The sequence below is a fragment of the Argentina silus genome (genome assembly GCF_951799395.1).
Source record: "Argentina silus genome assembly, chromosome: 4".
Lineage (NCBI taxonomy): Eukaryota > Metazoa > Chordata > Actinopteri > Argentiniformes > Argentinidae > Argentina > Argentina silus.
Window position 1 is genome coordinate 2,017,874 of NC_139658.1, and position 17,069 is coordinate 2,034,942.

At 43.9% G+C, this 17,069-nt stretch overlaps 1 protein-coding gene across 6 annotated transcripts; it reads left to right on the plus strand.

Moving 5' to 3' along the window:
* Window positions 1-376: 376 nt before the first annotated feature.
* On the plus strand, window positions 377-16,827 carry zmynd8 (zinc finger, MYND-type containing 8). Of its 6 annotated transcripts, none has more exons than XM_083668627.1 (21): window positions 377-496; window positions 5,116-5,186; window positions 5,609-5,760; window positions 6,507-6,728; window positions 6,994-7,107; window positions 7,726-7,791; window positions 8,041-8,133; window positions 8,228-8,315; window positions 8,439-8,494; window positions 8,578-8,655; window positions 8,766-8,881; window positions 9,004-9,500; window positions 9,865-10,008; window positions 10,188-10,349; window positions 10,610-11,140; window positions 11,347-11,901; window positions 13,657-13,868; window positions 14,084-14,164; window positions 14,283-14,361; window positions 14,525-14,764; window positions 15,441-16,827. In XM_083668627.1, exons 1-21 carry the CDS (start codon window positions 483-485, stop codon window positions 15,608-15,610), a joined length of 3,741 nt encoding a protein of 1,246 aa, XP_083524753.1. In that variant the 5' UTR covers window positions 377-482; the 3' UTR covers window positions 15,611-16,827. The 6 variants fall into 6 exon arrangements, 5 of the variants coding, with proteins under 5 accessions (XP_083524753.1, XP_083524754.1, XP_083524756.1 ...); XM_083668628.1 differs by having other exon boundaries at window positions 9,889-10,008; XM_083668630.1 differs by lacking the exons at window positions 377-496; window positions 5,116-5,186; window positions 5,609-5,760; window positions 6,507-6,728 and having other exon boundaries at window positions 7,005-7,107; window positions 8,041-8,119.
* Window positions 16,828-17,069: the final 242 nt, after the last annotated feature.

Below are 17,069 nucleotides of genomic sequence, written 5' to 3' on the forward strand. Positions count from 1 at the left end.
TGATGGTTTAACTTAAGGGTGGGACCTATGAGACAAAGGCCTTTTCTCAAACATGAGGGCCTTAGGCCTGCCCTGTCCTGTATTCACACATCTGTTGCTTTTGTTTCAGAAATACAACCACATATTCCTCATAATATGGAAGAGTTGAGAATCCATGACAGCTGTGTGCAGTGTTCTTGGTAGTTAAATGCTGTGAAATGGTTCATTTTGTGATTTAGGCCTTGTTTCTCCCTCTGTGTCCACAGCGCTTCTCCTGCCTGCCTGTGCGGAACAAAAGATTAGCAGCCAGGAAATGCCCCAGCCAATCAGCTGCAGCCTTACATCCTACCAGTGAGAGCGGGCCACTCACGGCTTGGCTTCTATCAGAGCAACCGATCGGCCAGCCTGAAGAGCCGTGGCTGTGCTCTGAGCAGGGTGAGGGCTGAGAGGGCTGTCCTCCATGTTTTAATAAGCATTGACATAACACACTGAGTTTGTTAGCCATGCATCCACAGAGGTAAGCTTGATTTTCATTCTTTCACTTTGATAAGCTACCAGCTACTGTGTATGATCTGTGCCTCAGGAATACAGGTTTGTCTTAGACGGGGGGGGGGGGCGGGGGGGGCCTGCCAGTCCCCACAGCACAGGAGTGGAGCTCTCCTGGCAGGAGAGCAAAGTACAGCACAGCAAAGCAGGCTGCCTCTGCTCTGCTGACTGGGTGCCTCTTTGCTCACATATGGGGGTCAGCTTGACTTCATACCTCTGTGCAATATACTATGGCAAGAGCAATACCTCTTTCCATTTTATCTGTAGTAAGGGATAGGACTGACTAGTGTCACTGGAGTTTTAGTGGATGGAAAGGGTTTATGTCTGACTGTCACAGGCCTGGGCTCTCAAAATGGAAGGCCTGGGAAGGGGAGATAGATAAATAGGTACTTTATTGATCCCCGACGGGAAATTAAGGCATTACAGCAGCTCACATCACAAACAACAACAACAAAATAAAGTGACAATAGAATAATAGAATAAAAATAGAATAATTTGAGAGGGCTGCAGCAGGGAGAGAGAGAACATTCAAGAGGGGAATTCCCCAGTGGAATTAGCAGATGGTGAAATGACAGTGCAGCAAGAATAATTTAGGCCTCAGACTGGCATTGGAGTAGGGCACTGCTTTTAATCCTAAATTTTTTAAGCAGAAAATAAATCTATACTGTGGTCCATAAAGAGAGCAACGATGAAAAATTAAAATGGATGTCTTACATCAAGATGTATTTTCTACTCTCTGTAAATACTTGATTGCTTTTCAAATTCTCTTCAGTGTGAACCTTTTAATTTGCATGCTGAACAGGTTTTGTGTGTGTTAGCATTAACCAACATAAGTCAACTTATTTTTTTTACTGCCTGGAATTCACTCAGAATGTAGGCCTATGTAGGACTATGTCCGGGAGCTTAGTGTCTAAGGGGAAAATAGGCCCATTGGCCTACTTCAGTCTACAGCTTTTTCTTTGCTGTGGAATGGCAGCCATTTTAAAAATGCTTCCCCTTTCTGCACCTCGGCTCTGGTCTCTCTGGGTGCTTTTATGTGAAGCCTGACAAAAGGAAGTAAGGCTTTTCTCAGAGAGAGACCATAGGACAGAAAGAACATCTTCTATCCATAAATGATACACAGACTGGATTCCAGTAGTAAGGCTACTCTCCTAAATAGGTACAACTGAATAGCTTTATATTGAATCCTATGATTTGTTGTCCAAAGCAGTTGATTAATCAACAGCACTTAATTGTTGCCTGAATGTAACACTCATCGTGATATACAGTATGTCCTACTTTTGTTTGACGGTAAGCGACTAGGAAATAGTCTGCTCATTTCCTTTATCTACCAGGGGTGAGAAGGCAAATTAAATGGTGCTCGGCAAGAGTTCAGCTTTCTGCATTGATTGAGGAGTAGAACATTTCACCCAGTGCCTTTTTGTGAATGGTGTTGGTTATGCCCCTAATCTCTTCATTCCACTGGCATGAGGATTGGTGCTGGTGTGTATCCTATTGGTGGGGTATAACATGAAATCCATTTCACGCTGGCCCTCATTTTAAATTATTCACCACACCCGTGCAGTCTGACCTTTCAAACGACCTTCTTGTAGCTCACATTGGTTCTCCATGTTAAACCAAGCTTCATTGTTGTTGCCTTTTGATGGCTGCTTTAGTATTTATTCAACTGTTTAATGTTTGACCATATATTATCCCACTGAGATAAACATCGCTTTTACAAATACAGGTCTAGGTGGAAGTGGCAACACTGCAGAATGATCAGTTGTAGTAGAAACTCTGGTGGTTGCAAAATGTTTTTGTTTTTTTAAACCGTCTACATCAAACAGGTCCAAACCATTATTGATTTTAGTCTAAATGGTAATGTCAGTTGGAAAGCATTGGAAAAGGGGTGTTGGCAGCATGATCTGTAAACCACAGCCGTCCATTTTGATTGGGAGGCCTGTGTGACATTTTCAGCCCTGTCTTTGTGCTCTGTGTTAAGGCCCTTCCTGCATTCCTGTGAGCCGCTCTACTGGTAAGCTGTGTGTGCTCTCTACAGCAGCTCGGCTCGAGCCATGTGTGTGTGTGTGTGTGTGCATGTGTGTGTTTGTGTGTGTGTGTGAAGTGTGCACAGCAGGCAGGGAGGGAATGTCTTCAAAATGGACGCCACACACACTGCCTCAGAGCCGTGGAGGGAGAGGGAGGGAATCTGATCCGCTCCCTCTCAGCCTGTGTAACTGCATCCCCCATGTTGGAAAGAATGCACACAGCCAGTGTGGTCTATATGGGCTTTGAGGGAGTGAGGGACTTAGTTCCAGGGGTTTTCGTGATAGTGAGGAGAAATCCTCTCTGCATTGCAGCAGTGTGTCTGAGGAGAGAGGGGAGAACAGAGCCTGTGTGGCACACCAAGCCCAGCGCCCAATCAGGCACCTCCGTGTGGCGCTCAAACCAATCGGCAGCCCACAGCTGAGGTTAAAGATTGACAATCGCAGAGAGAGAAGCAGGGAGAGCAGGCCCGTCTGGAAAATTCTGCACCCATCTTTGTCATCATCCCCCATCGGCCTAACTAATTGAAAAAAAGAGACTTAGAAAAAAAGGCTGAAGAATCTGTATTCTGTGCGTAAAGAGAAAAAAAGGTATGCTGTCAATTTCCTACATTGAAGCATGGGTGTTATGTCAGGTGAGGGGGCGTGGGAAGGATTGTATCAATATATGAATAACATGTATTTTCTGTGATGTTTTAACTAAAGGGAGGTTTTTGGCCGATGGGGGTGGCATAGATTTTAGTGTGTTTCACTGGTATTCTCTCTGTGCTTTTCTGGCCTGGGGAAGAGGGGGATGATGTTGCTGAGGTAGACTGTCTCTGTCTGCCTATGCTGCTGACAGGCTAGATCAGAGGTGGAGGCCAGTAAAGCCAGTGCCATGTCCTCTATCTATCCTCTATCCTCTGTCTCTGCAGATGTGCTGCTCTCTGGGCTGTCATTTTCTTTCCCAGTGATGGAGAGAGAGAGGGGGAGGGAGAGAGAGATGCTGGAACAGGCTGAATTTGCTGCTCTAGCAGGGAGCAGCTATCTTTGTATCCAACGCGCCGGCATTCTAATTATGCTTTCTCTTCAGGCTCTAAATAAAAAGCTGGTGAAATGGAAGCCATCTGATCAGTGAGACGGTTACATTTGCTGTGGCGTGACAGGAAATGGCTAGAAGAATGGGATTGACACACAGAATAATGGGATCGATACATTGGAAATAAAAGAGCTTCATGTTGAGCTAATGCAGAGTAAAAAAACTGTTTGACAATGTTCTTTCTTTTTTATTTAAGGAAGCGTGCCTGTTAATGATGGGTGCGTTTGTGCAAGAGCTCGAGGAAAGGAATCTTTGACCTGCTTCTCTCTGAGGGATATGAAATGTATGAGTGAATGTGGTTCGTGTTGTGGAGTAAAGGGGGTTTTTGAGACTAAGCGAAGTTGAATTACAAAGGTGAAGGAGTGGTTGGCTGAATTTCTCCATAGGTTGTTAGTATACAGACATTAGCCTCCCCCTGGATTCAGCTCTGAGTCAACCTGTCTTTCTGTTGATGCCTCGATAGGTCATGGGGCCCATGGGGAGGTGGGCTAAGCATTCATGATTGAGAGGCAAACTCTGCTCCTTTGCTGACACAGTGAAAAGATAAAGAGGTCTCTTGTTGGGTTATAGCAATTCTAGTCCTGACGAAGTCCATGTTGTTTGATTGTAACTTTTGTTTTTTTTAGAAAACACGTGCAAGGCTACATAACAAATGGATATCTTCTTATCATAGAATGTGCAGCCTATCTCAAACATCAACTTGTGGTTATGTGTGCGCACCCAAAGATAGATTTCAGTCCTAAAATATGTGACGCACAGCTTCACCAAAGCACACCTAATCTTTGGGATATTGTTCTTTAGACACACTGACAAGTGCTTTGTGACCTTTGACCTAATCGTTCTTTACCAGTTGACCCTCTGGAGCTCTTAACATGAGCACAACGGTTTACAACACATTGCTGTGTAGGAGTCAGCCTAAGCTCTTTCCATTTTTCACAATAAGAGAGGGGAACTTGCTGGCCATAGCCTCTAGATTTATAATACCGCTGTTCCCAAGTGAACAGCGAGTATCTGTGTCCAGTCAGGACTGGTATAGTCAGAGGCTGCCTGCGGGCCGATTGGACCCTGGCTCTGAGAATAAGCCCATTGTGGTGAGACTTGGAAAGTGAGTCTTGGTGCAGAGTGACTCAGTGTCAAAGCGGACCTTGACACTCCAAAAGGATTGTCCCTCCTCTGAAAATAAAACTAGAGGAGTGCGGTTCATTCACTCCAACAGATTTGTAAGGCTGTAGATGTGTGTTTTGAATTTTAGTAATTTATCAGACGCTCTTAATCGGAGCAATTTATCACTGTGTCTACAGTAAGTGATGATGCGGAAGCTAACAAAGTGCCGTGATGAACGTACTGTGGGTAAAGCAATGACTGGTTGAAATGTAGTGACTGTGGAATGCATTGGATGAAATGATCCATAGCAGGAAGCTGTAGAGCTACTGTAGGTGGTTTTACAGTGAACAGGGCTCTGACAGTTTCTCTTTCTCCCTGCGTCAGTGTGGCTGAAGAGGAGGGGAAGACTGATTCAGATGCAGTAGAGGGGATGGAGATCTCTACGCGATCCAAAGGTGAGAAAAATACTGTGCATGGTTGTTTAAAGAAAGCTGAGCGATTCTGTTCTTCTGCTTGTGGGAGTATGTGGCAGAGGTGATTCACCAATAGTGAATGTGTGGGTGTGTGTGTGTGTGTGTGTGTGTGTGTGTGTGTGTGTGTGTGTGTTTGTGTGTGTGTATGTGTGTATCTGCATGTATGTCTGGTTGAGAGCTGAGCTAATGAAAGAACAAGATGGAGGTTAACGTGCTGCTTCTGTTCACATCGCAGCCTGCCAGGCTTTATCACTATGGTTACTGCCTCTACCTACTGTATGAAATATTGGATGAAACAATGAACATCTACTGTTCCATATTCATCATATTGAATTGGATCCTCCTTTTTGGAATTGATAAACTTGCCATCATGGGCTTGTTTGACCTTTGACCCCTCGCTGTAGTTTCAGACCCTGGGTCCGCAGAGAGGGTGGCCCAGAAACGTAAGGTGCCCAGCCCCCCCCACTCGTCCAACGGTCACTCCCCTGCTGAGACCTCCCCTAGTCCTGTCAAAAAGAAGAAGAAACCAGGAGCAGTTGGCAGCAGCAAAGACCAGGTGCAGCCTCCACCTCCTGCTCCTCTCCAACCATACTGTTGGACTATTGGAGTCTGTTAGATAACTGCTTGAGTGAATTATTGTATAAACCTAGGTGTTTTTTGTTGGGCTACAGTCCTTTTTCCATATCATGTGACTATTTTGGCAGAAATATTTTTGCATTTTTTTCAAGCAAATTACTTGTCTTTAACTGCAATTTTAAGGTGTCGTCCATTTCAACTGCATGCAAACCTTACTAATTCTACCTACTATACTGCTAAAAACAAGTGATTAATGTGCCCAGTATATGCTCTCGTCCACAGCCGTATATTTATTATCTGATTAACTCACACTGAGCCTATTGAGGATGAGCACTGTTATCAGCTTTGTAAATTATTAGTAATTACAGTAACAACCTGGGCTTGTAAGACAGCCTTGTGTCAAGGCTTGGGTCAATGCTAAATAGTAATGGATGGGTACCAAAATACAGACTGCTGATCAGATCCAATGACTAAGTGATACTGAGGGCTAATTTCTGAAACTGATTAATTTCATGTTTTGGTTTTTGATAACAATGATCAATGTAATCTACAGTGACTGTTTCCTTCAGATCAATCAATCTGAAATGCCTCATGACACTTATCAGGGTTAAAAGCAGTCAGCCACTTTACTTTTGTTGATTCTGTGCATGTCTGCTGTGCATGTCCTATAATCACATGTCTGATTTTGAACCCCCATACCTTCTGTTTCTCTCGCCTGCATTTCAGTCAGAACTAAGACATGGCCCCTTTTACTATGTGAAGCAGCCAGCACTCACCACAGACCCTGTTGATGTTGTACCGCAGGATGGCAGGAATGACTTCTACTGTTGGCTGTGCCACCGTGAGGGCCAGGTGCTCTGCTGTGAGCTCTGCCCCAGGGTGTACCACGCCAAGTGCCTCAAACTGCCAGCTGAGCCTGAGGGCGACTGGTTCTGTCCAGAATGTGAGGTACTCGTTTGTGTGTGTGGACCCCATCCTCAGAGGAACACAACTCTTTTATCCTAGAAAAGACCACAATAGATGTTGCCGTTGGGATGTCAACACCCCTTTATTAAAGTAAAAACAAACACAGAGAAATGAAAAAAGATTAGTCTTAAGAAACCCATCTGATATTGGGAATATAAGATGATAAAAAGCTGATATTAGGAATATCACATGAAATGGCAATTTACTTTTGAAGCTAACTTGCTCTCTTACTCCTGGTCTCTTTCAGAAAATAACAGTTGCAGAGTGCATAGAGACTCAGAGTAAAGCAATGACGATGCTAACGATAGACCAGCTGTCTTACCTGCTAAAGTTTGCCCTCCAGAAGATGAAACAACCAGGTGTAAGTGCACTGACTCACCACCTCTGCCTGACTGATGAGTCTTGGAATGGAGACCTACTGTATCAAATATGGGGAAAATCAACTGCAAATAGAGCACACAGTGTCTAGGCTTTTATGTGCTATCATTTTCAGCTTTCACCCATTTTTTTCAGGCTTTTTTTTACTGTTGTTTTCACTAATAGTTTTGATATTACATACCAGTATTGAACAATGTTATGAGGTGAGTGATCACTCACGCAAACACAATGGAATGGTCTTGTGCTTGTTTTAATGCTAGGCTCTGGTATTATATTAAGACAGCATACAGTAATGCTTTTCATGCTTTGCGTTCTCCATAATTGATGTCTATTGCCCCTGCCCCAATACATTGTGAACTGCACCCTACCAAAGTATTGACTATACTCATGACGAAAGATTGGGAGTATGAAGTATCTTTTGGTGTAATGGCTCAGCCAGACTCATAGGTAAAGGAATTTAACAATACTAATCCACCCCCAGTCATGTTTTTAGCCAGTTTTCTACAATGGCAACAGAGACAAGAAACCAGTTAACAAAGGGTGCAGTTTGTAAGGCGGTGGTGTGGTGAGGATCCAGTTGCCCCTCTTACTCTCTTTTCAGGACCAACCTCGCTCGTCATCTCACTCCCCCCATGCAGCCGCCACGCAGAGAAAGGCTTTTAATTGGGTAATCAATCCAGCACATTAAAAAAATGACCCCCATCATATTTTCTTCCCCCGTTCTTTTCCTCCTCTTTAACCTGTTTGAAGTGGGTTTTTTGTTCGTCTGTTTGAGTTCTTAGTTGATGTTGTCTGTCCTGGGGTGGTAGAGTGTTTGTATGTTGTGGTGGTGGAGGTTATGCAGTGAGGGCTGTATTTGGAACATGACTGTTTTATTCACTGTGTATATGTCTCTTTTGTCTACCCTCTTGAACAGACGGAGCCTTTTCAGAAACCTGTATCCCTTGAACAGCATCCAGACTATGCAGAGTATATATTTCACGCTATGGACCTCTGTACGTTAGAGAAGGTTAGAGTTATTCACTTGCTTCTGTCTATGAAGGTTTAAAACTATGATTCCTAACCCTTACACCAATTTTGCTCACTGACTTATTTCCATTCAGAATATCAAAAAGAAAATGTATGGCTGCACGGAAGCCTTCCTGGCAGATGTGAAATGGATTTTACACAACTGCATAATTTACAATGGAGGTTAGTGTCCATGAGATTTCTCCTTGTAATCATGTTAAATTGGCATGAGATTTTTCCTGTTAATCATTGAATTGTTAGCTATGATCACAAATTTGATCACTAATTGTGATCATGTTTTTTCAGGGAATCACAAGCTCACAGCCACAGCGAAGGTCATAGTGAAAATCTGTGAACATGAGGTGAGTATTAGCGTGGGGGGTCAAAGATTATGCAATGCCTATACAATTAGGGACACATATCTACTATGATACTTCTCTTGCAGATGAATGAGATTGAGGTCTGCCCCGAGTGCTACCTATCAGCTTGCCAAAAGAGAGACAACTGGTTCTGTGAGCCATGTGTAAGCTCAGTTAGTTCAAGTTTCTAATAACGTTTCTGCCCAAAGCTTTTTATTGCCATTCCAATTCCTACCTCAGTATTGTAACTAGTCTTCATATTTGCTGTGTTCAGAGTAATCCTCACCCTCTGGTGTGGGCAAAGCTGAAGGGCTTTCCATTCTGGCCAGCCAAGGCACTGCGGGACAAAGATGGACAGGTGGATGCTCGCTTCTTTGGGCAACACGACAGGTAATGCTCTTTTGAACCTGACATATTTGCACTCTGCAGTATTTTGAACTGAATATCTCGCTGTTTCTATTAAGCTGTTTAGTTGAACTATTAACAAGATGCTCTTAATCTTAATCTTCTAGGGCGTGGGTCCCCTTAAACAACTGCTACCTCATGTCCAAAGAGATCCCCTTCTCTGTGAAGAAGACCAAGAGCATCTTCAACAGTGCCATGCAGGAGATGGAGGTCTATGTAGAGAACATGAGGAGGAAGTTTGGTGTGTTTAACTACGCCCCCTTCAGAACACCCTACACCCCTGACAATCTGTTCCAGATGCTCCTGGACCCTGCCAACCCCTCTTCCGGCTCCATCCGCCCTGAAAAGCAGGAGAAGATCAAGTTCAGCTTCGACATGACTGCATCTCCCAAGATACCCTTGGCCAGGAGCATGATGCCAGGGGGAGGGATGGGAGGGAGTGTGAGTCGACGGATCTCCCTGACGGACATGCCCCGCTCTCCCATGAGTACCAACTCCTCTGCCCACACTGGCTCTGACGGGGAGCAGGAGACGGCAGACAAAAGCCAGGCCAGAGCACCAGCCAGCCACTACAGCGCTGGGGAGGAGTCCATGGACTGCACAGGTACTGTCTACACACACTGCCTCTCTGACTGGAGAGGATAGCCCTGAGGAAATACTGTATGTAGTATAACAGTGACCTAGACTCTGAAAAAAGTGTGTCTCAAGCAACATGTGTTTGATACCATTCCTGATTATATTCCATGCATTACATTGAGCCCATCCTCCGATTTCTACCTCCACTAGCCTCCCCTGCTGGAATGGATACATGGAATGGAATGAGGAATGGTATCAAATACACATGTTTGATACCATTGCTCATTCCATTCCATACTTTACATTGAACCTGTCTTCCGATTTCTACCTCCACCAAAAAAAATGTATGGTGGCAAGGGCTTTGATAACAATGTGACTGAACTCTCCCACAGCATCACCTGCTTCCTCTCGACCAGGTCCTGCAGGCAGTGCCATGGACAGCCCTAAACCATTCCACTCTCAGGGCCCCCCCCCGCCTATCGTCCCCAAGCAGGAAAAAGCAGCAGCCACTGGGAGCATCCTTAACCTCAACTTGGGTGAGCTCTCACACACACCTGCTATCACATCATAGCCCTCATCAAAGCTCACCAAGTCCACATAAACCCACAAAAAATATAGCCTATCCAGACAACAAATAGAGGCAGTCTTATTTAGCCATTTATTGATTTAAACCTGCAAATAACTTTGTTTGTACTCCCTGCTGATGACCCATCAGATCGAAGCAAAGCAGAGATGGACCTGAAGGAGCTGAGTGAGACTGTACAGCAGCAGCAACAGCAGGGGGCACCACCTGTCCTCACCTCGCCCAAGAGACAGATCAGGAGCCGCTTCCAGCTCAACCTGGACAAGACCATTGAGAGCTGCAAAGCCCAACTAGGTGCATAACCCCTACGGTGCAGTTACAAAAGAACCTCATGACGATAGGTTAGACTAAAAGTGAGGCAGGATAGACCAACTAACTGACGTCAAGATGGGTCTGCTTAGTTTCCACTTAGGCCATTTTATTTTCAATTTACAGTTTATTTTGCAATTAACAGTTCTTACGCCTTTTGTGTTGTAGATTACTTCCTCTTGGGCTTAAAGTATAAACATGATTGGTATTCTTCATCCCACTTTCACATCTGCTGTATACCACAGGTATAGAGGAGATCTCTGAGGATGTGTATAAGGGTGTGGAGCACAGCGACTCAGAAGATTCTGACAAGTCAGACTCCAGCGACAGTGAGTACGCCAGCGACGAGGAGCAGAAGCCTAAATCGGGCCAGGACACAGAGGCTGGTGACAAGGAAGCGAAAGACCCCTCCAAGAGAGGGCCCAAAGACCAACCATGCCCAAGCCAGGACAAGGAGGGCAAAACGGAGGGGCCTACAGCCTCTATGGGCGATGTGGGGGCACCAGTGACCCTCTCAGAACCCTTGTCCAAGGAGAAGCAGGGTGTAGGCTCAGATAAAGAACCCACAGAGAAAGCCAAAACAGCACCACCATCCTCGGCCCCCAAGGAAAAAACCCAGGTGAAGGAGCAGGTCAGGCAGCCACCTCCAGTGGAGGACTCTGACTCTGAAAGGGAGTTGGTGATTGATTTGGGGGAAGACCAGGGAGGCAGAGAGAGGAAGAGGAGCAGGAAAGAACCCATCTCAGCTAAAGACCCTCCAGCCAGCAAGACAGAAAGTGAGTTATCCTGTCCTCTCCCAGTCTAATGTTTCTGTTTTCAGTACTCCACAATAGATTATTTGTTTATCAAAATCAGTGTGTTTCATTGTCCATTTTGTTACATTATTATTATATGTTCCAACCCACCATCCTATTCAGATGATAAGAAAACAGTACTCAAACATAACAGTATTGATGTGTATGTCTATTTTTTGTCTTTGCAGGTAAAGCCCCCACCCCATCAAGTGTCCTTACCCCAACTCAAAGCAACACAGCCCCCTCCTCAACCCCCAGTGTCAAAGACCCCTCCCAGTCCCCTATGGCCATACCACTCAACATTGTGTCCTTTACTACTGTTGCTCCCACCACTATGTCCTCTGCCACCCTGCCTAACGCTACACCAACAACAGCCCCAGCCTCCTCCTCTACCTCCTCCTTAGCTTCCTCCTCCACCACCACAGCAGTGAAGAAACAGCGCCCGCTGCTGCCTAGGGAGACTGTCCCCGTTGTGCAGAGGGCTGTGGTGTGGAACCCCACTAACAAGTTCCAGACCTCCTCCCAGAAGTGGCACATGCAGAAGGTGCAGAGGCAGCAGCAGAATCAGCAGCCGACCACACCGCTGCAGACAGTATTGCCAGGACCGGCACAGGCGCAGGGCAGCCAGCTGCAGACACAAGCCCTGTCCCAAACACAGGCCTCTGCAACTGCGCCACCATCATCATCATCTCAACAGCAATCCTCCCAAAGCACACGGTACCAGACTAGGCAGGCTGTGAAAGGTATGTTTAGTTCATGTACAGTCATGAGAAAAAGTTAGGACACCCCCCAAAATATTAAGTTATTCTCTTAAAAATATGGACATATCAATATGTTATCTTCTTTCTAACAATGTCTATAGATAAAGGGGATGTAATTGAACAAAAAACTATGAAAATGTAACTTTGTAATCATTTATTTAACGAAAAATTAACAATAATGCCAATTCCTACTGAGGAAAAAGTTAGGACACCCTATGCCCTAATAGCTAGCCTTGGCTGAAATAACCTCAATTAGACGTTTCTTATAACTGTCTACAGGTCTCTGACATCAATTGGGAGAAAGTTTTTCCCACTCCTCCTTGCAGAATTCTTTCAGCTGTGTGATGTTCGAGGGGTGTCTTGCATGCACAGCCAGTTTCAAATCAATCCACAGCATCTCAATAAGATTAAGATCCGGGCTTTGACTTGACCATTCCAGAACTCTCAATTTATTTTTCTTGAGTCATTCCTTGGTAGATTTACTGGAATGTTTTGGGTCATTGTCATGTTGCATGGTCCACATCTGCTTCAGCTTCAACTTTCGAACAGATGGTCTCACATTTTCCTCAAGCACCCTCTGATACAATACAAAATTCATAGTGGATTCTATGATGGTGAGCTGACCAGGCCCTGCTGCAGAAAAGCAGCCCCAAACCATGACATTTCCACCCCCATGCTTCACAGTTGGTATGAGGTTCTTGTTCTCAAATGCTGTCTTGGTTTTGCGCCAAACATGTCTACTCTTACTGTGCCCAAATAGTTCAACTTTGGATTCATCTGTCCAAAGCACATTGTTCCAGAAGTTCTGGTCTTTCTCTAGGTGTTCTCTGGCAAACTTTAGTCTTGCCCTGATGTTTTTTTTTGACAGCAGGGGTTTCCTCCTTGCACACCTCCCATGTAATGCAAACTTGTTCAGTCTCTTTCTTATGGTGGATGCATGTACTTTGACATCAATTGTGGCAAGAGATACCTGTAGGTCTCGTGATGACATTCTGGGATTGTTGGAGACTTCTTTAAGCATCTTTCGGTCAGCTCTTAGGCTGAACTTGCTTGGGCGGCCTGACCTGGCCATGTTGGTGGTGGTTTTAAATGTTCTCCACTTGTAAATTATTTTCCGGACAGTGGAATGGCCAATTTCGAATAGTTTGGAGATCTTTTTATATCCCTTCCCAGACTCGTATGCATCTACAATTTTTCTTCTGAAGGCCTCAGAGAGCTCTTTTGATCTCGCCATGGTGATGCAACTCACTTCAACAATCAAGAGCAAACCAAACTAAATATCTGAGGTTTAAATAGGACAGGCTCCTCCAAAATCCTCTGTAACGATGTTCTAATCATTTGCACCTGATGTGGTGCTCTTTATTATAATTTTAGGCATTTTAAGTGGAACTAAATGTAGGGGTGTCCTAACTTTTTCCTCACAAGAAGATTGCATTTCTATTAATTACATTTTACCAATAATGTTTTTAATAATTTGTTTCAGTTGTATTTGTTTAGTTATATTACCTCAATTTTTCAATATTGTTCAAATGAATATCAAATGTCCATATGTTTGAATATGTTGAAGAAGACAAAGGTTTTCATAGGGTGTCCTAATTTTTTCTCATGACTGTACATACTGTAGTCTATGACATGCTATTGAACATGTGCCTGCTCTCAGAATTAGGGCCAGTGTCACAGTGCACCGCATCAACACTTAAATGTCACTATTGTTTAGATTTTTGCTGTTTTTTCTAGCTGTCCAGCAGAAAGACACTCCCCTCAGTACATCCACGTCAGCTATTACCCTGGTAACCAGTACCCCAGTCTCTGTAGCCATGATGGCTGCCCCTGGGTCAGGCTCCGGCCCTTCCTCTTCCTCCTCTTCCTCCTCCTCCATGGCTGGAGACTTCCAGATCCCCACTGCCTCAGCAGACGTAGCAGCAGACATCGCTAAGTACACTAACAAAGTGAGTACACTGGGCTTATACTGATGGCCACAGGGTAAAATCTGTATGGGTTTGAATTGGAAGGAGGGCTGTACGTTTTATTTGACAATTTTACATAATCAGAAATAGTTTGGTGAAGACTCTCAACTGATTTTTCCCCCTATATTATTTTATGAAGTTATGATTAATCGTTGGGTACTTTGAAAAGTTTTGTTTAAGATTTTCTCTTTCCTCAGATAATGGATGCAATTAAAGGGACAATGACTGAGATCTACAATGACCTTTCCAAAAGCACTTCAGGGAATACAATAGCAGAGGTAGGTAGGCTCTCTGATGAGAAGCCTTTGTAGCTGTGAGTACAACCCTGTTAATGAGAGCTCCATGGTCACATGTCTCTGGAGTGTCTAAATTGGTGTCCTTGACTCTCCCCCACAGATTAGACGTTTGAGAATTGAAATAGAAAAACTGCAGTGGCTGCATCAACAGGAGCTGTCAGAAATGAAGCACAATCTAGGTAAGTACATTTTACTTTGAACCAGCTTATACACAGCAGATGTGTGGAGTCAAATCTATGTTTAATGACTTTACAGTAAAACAATGGAAGCTATTGACAAAGGAGGAGAAACATTACTGCTTAGATTCAGGTTTATAGATTATGAATGTGTGTGTGTGAGCAGAGTTGACAATGGCGGAGATGAGGCAGAGTCTAGAGCAGGAGAGGGAGCGGCTGATGGCTGAGATGAAGAAACAGATGGAGGTGGAGAAGCAGCAAGCGATAGACGAGACCAAGAAAAAGCAGTGGTGTGCCAACTGCAGAAAGGAGGCCATCTTCTACTGCTGCTGGAACACCAGCTACTGTGACTACCCCTGCCAGCAAGCCCACTGGCCAGAACACATGAAGTCCTGCACGCAGTCAGGTAACACATAGTATACACACACAAACATACCAGTCATTGCGGTTAGCCATACAAGTTAGCATACTGCTTGAACACACAAAATCTTGCACATAGTCAAGTTCAACACGTTGAACTAATGCTAACTTTGTTGAGACCAGGCTTTCCTCGTTCGGAATTCCTGGGGAAATCCTTTGCAGTAAGTAGCTACTATGGGGTGGAAACCTGTTTGAAATGAGTGACACCTTGTGACCAATCAAATACCTTGCTCTGGCGGAGCGCCAAAAAACTTTTCTTCCATTTTCTTCAATGTTGCAAGCTAGCATAGGCAACAACTCTCTGCAAAATAGTCCTACCCGGTCGGAAAAGAAGACGCACATAACAACAAGTAACTATTCTACAGGCATGTGGGGGTAGGGTTCTAGGAATATAACATCCAATGAAATTGTGAGCACATTCTCCCATCGCTCCTTCTGGTTCAATCCAAGCCAGAATGGCTAATCTAAAATTCTCCAGACCTCCAATAGAGGCGTGAGAACAACGTGATTTGGAGGTATTGGCTATGCGAGACTAAACTAATGACAATGAACATTAATCTAATATGCATTGTCTGCTCAGTTTGCAACCACGACATCTGTGCATTTCTATCTATTGTCTTTTGTTCATTATATTTATGTATTTCCTTGTCCCCATTTTGTAGCAACAGCCTCACAGCAAGAACCAGAGTCCACAGCAGATGGCCCAAACAAAGCCTCAGGACAGTGTAGTGGTGACCCCACCTCCCCCAGAGACACGGCAGCATCCGCTCCCGTAGACAGAGACTCTGAGGTGGCGAAAAGCAAGGACAATGTCACTGTTAGTCTGTCCTAACCCTGACTCCCCTTCCCCGACACTGAGTTACCGCACTTCAACCTGTATAGAACTATCGACACCTTCACTACATGGACGGGCTTCTTTAGCATTTCATGCTCTTCAGGAATCCAAAGGCTTTTTTTTCCACTGATGATCTTGCTGACTTGCTACAATCACCCTGTGGTCTTTCTTTCTCCATTTCAAGTGTTTGACAAGGAGTTTGAAGAAAAGTAATCACTAGAGGGAGCCATCCTCATTTGGTTAAAACACAAAGTCCTCCTTGTATTACACTTTCATATTACACTCCCTTTGCAATCTCATAGACAGGAACAGGTTTCCGTGGCTAAATTATGGAGTGTATGAGCGTGTAAGATGTATAGAAAAGTGTGTCTGTCTATTACTGTTTGCAATTTCAATTAACATATATTGGGAGTGCATACTACATAGCCTACTGTGTGACTGGACTGTTTGGTCCAAGAATCAAGAAACTAAATTTGAATGGACCAGAACAGAACATGGCTTGATGACTGTTGACACACATGTCTGTAAATTTTGTTTTCCATTTTGTATGTTAAATTATTTTAATTTATATCAGAGTGTTGCCCTCAATATATTACAGAGATAGCTTATGTTAAATGCATTTCCTGTTGTATCAAGAGTGCAGTAACGTCAATACATGGCACCAATTGAGAGCAGTTATATGGGTGTTCTATTTCTGAATGTTTCTCTCTATTTTCCTGTCTTGACCCATATGTTTATCTTAAATGTTACCCTCAGCCCTGTATTCATACTACTCTTGCATTCATCTTGTATTATCCTCACTGAAAAACAAATCACATTATATTGCAAATTAAACATAATTTCTAACAAAGAGATAGAGAAAGAGATATTAACATTTTCCTTATATGTCTCTGCCATATAATTATGATGTGAAAACCTGCAAGGAAGAAGGCAAATAAAGTGGACTGGTATCTACTAGAATATGATACAAAGAGCAGGTTTGCACAATATATGTTTTGGGTTTTTTCTCGCAGTTATAACTTGTAACTCGAGCAGGACCTCCCATCTGATTTTCATAGACTGCACTTAATCTACTGTATTGGAATGCCTCCCTGTTCCTGCATTGAAAAGAGACAATGATAGTTAATGGAACTCTGCTGTATATTTCTTGTCAGCAGGACTGTGTCACTGCTGTTGTTTACATTATGTACATAAATAAATACAAATATGTTGTTCTGAAAAGTGTTTGACATGTGTTCCTCACACAACCTGTGATCTGAAATTTCAGACATCTTTCCATAAGATACTCTGTGATACGTTGGCTGTGTTCCTAAATGCGTTCTTTCACTCTATCTAGAGCGTATAAGGTATACGCATTTGGAACACAGCCATTGAGACGAAAGCGTCTTTTATTATTGTCATTGGTCTGCCATTTCACTCCTGACCTGTTCGAGCGCTGTAGTTACATCGGGGGATT

What these genes read in the sequence shown, in the direction of transcription:
- zmynd8 (XM_083668627.1), top strand. An exon ending in TTGGCAGCAGCAAAGACCAG is followed by an intron (nt 5,761 to 6,506) that starts GTGCAGCCTCCA and finishes CCTGCATTTCAG; the next exon opens with TCAGAACTAAGACATGGCCC. An exon ending in GGAGTCCATGGACTGCACAG is followed by an intron (nt 9,501 to 9,864) that starts GTACTGTCTACA and finishes ACTCTCCCACAG; the next exon opens with CATCACCTGCTTCCTCTCGA.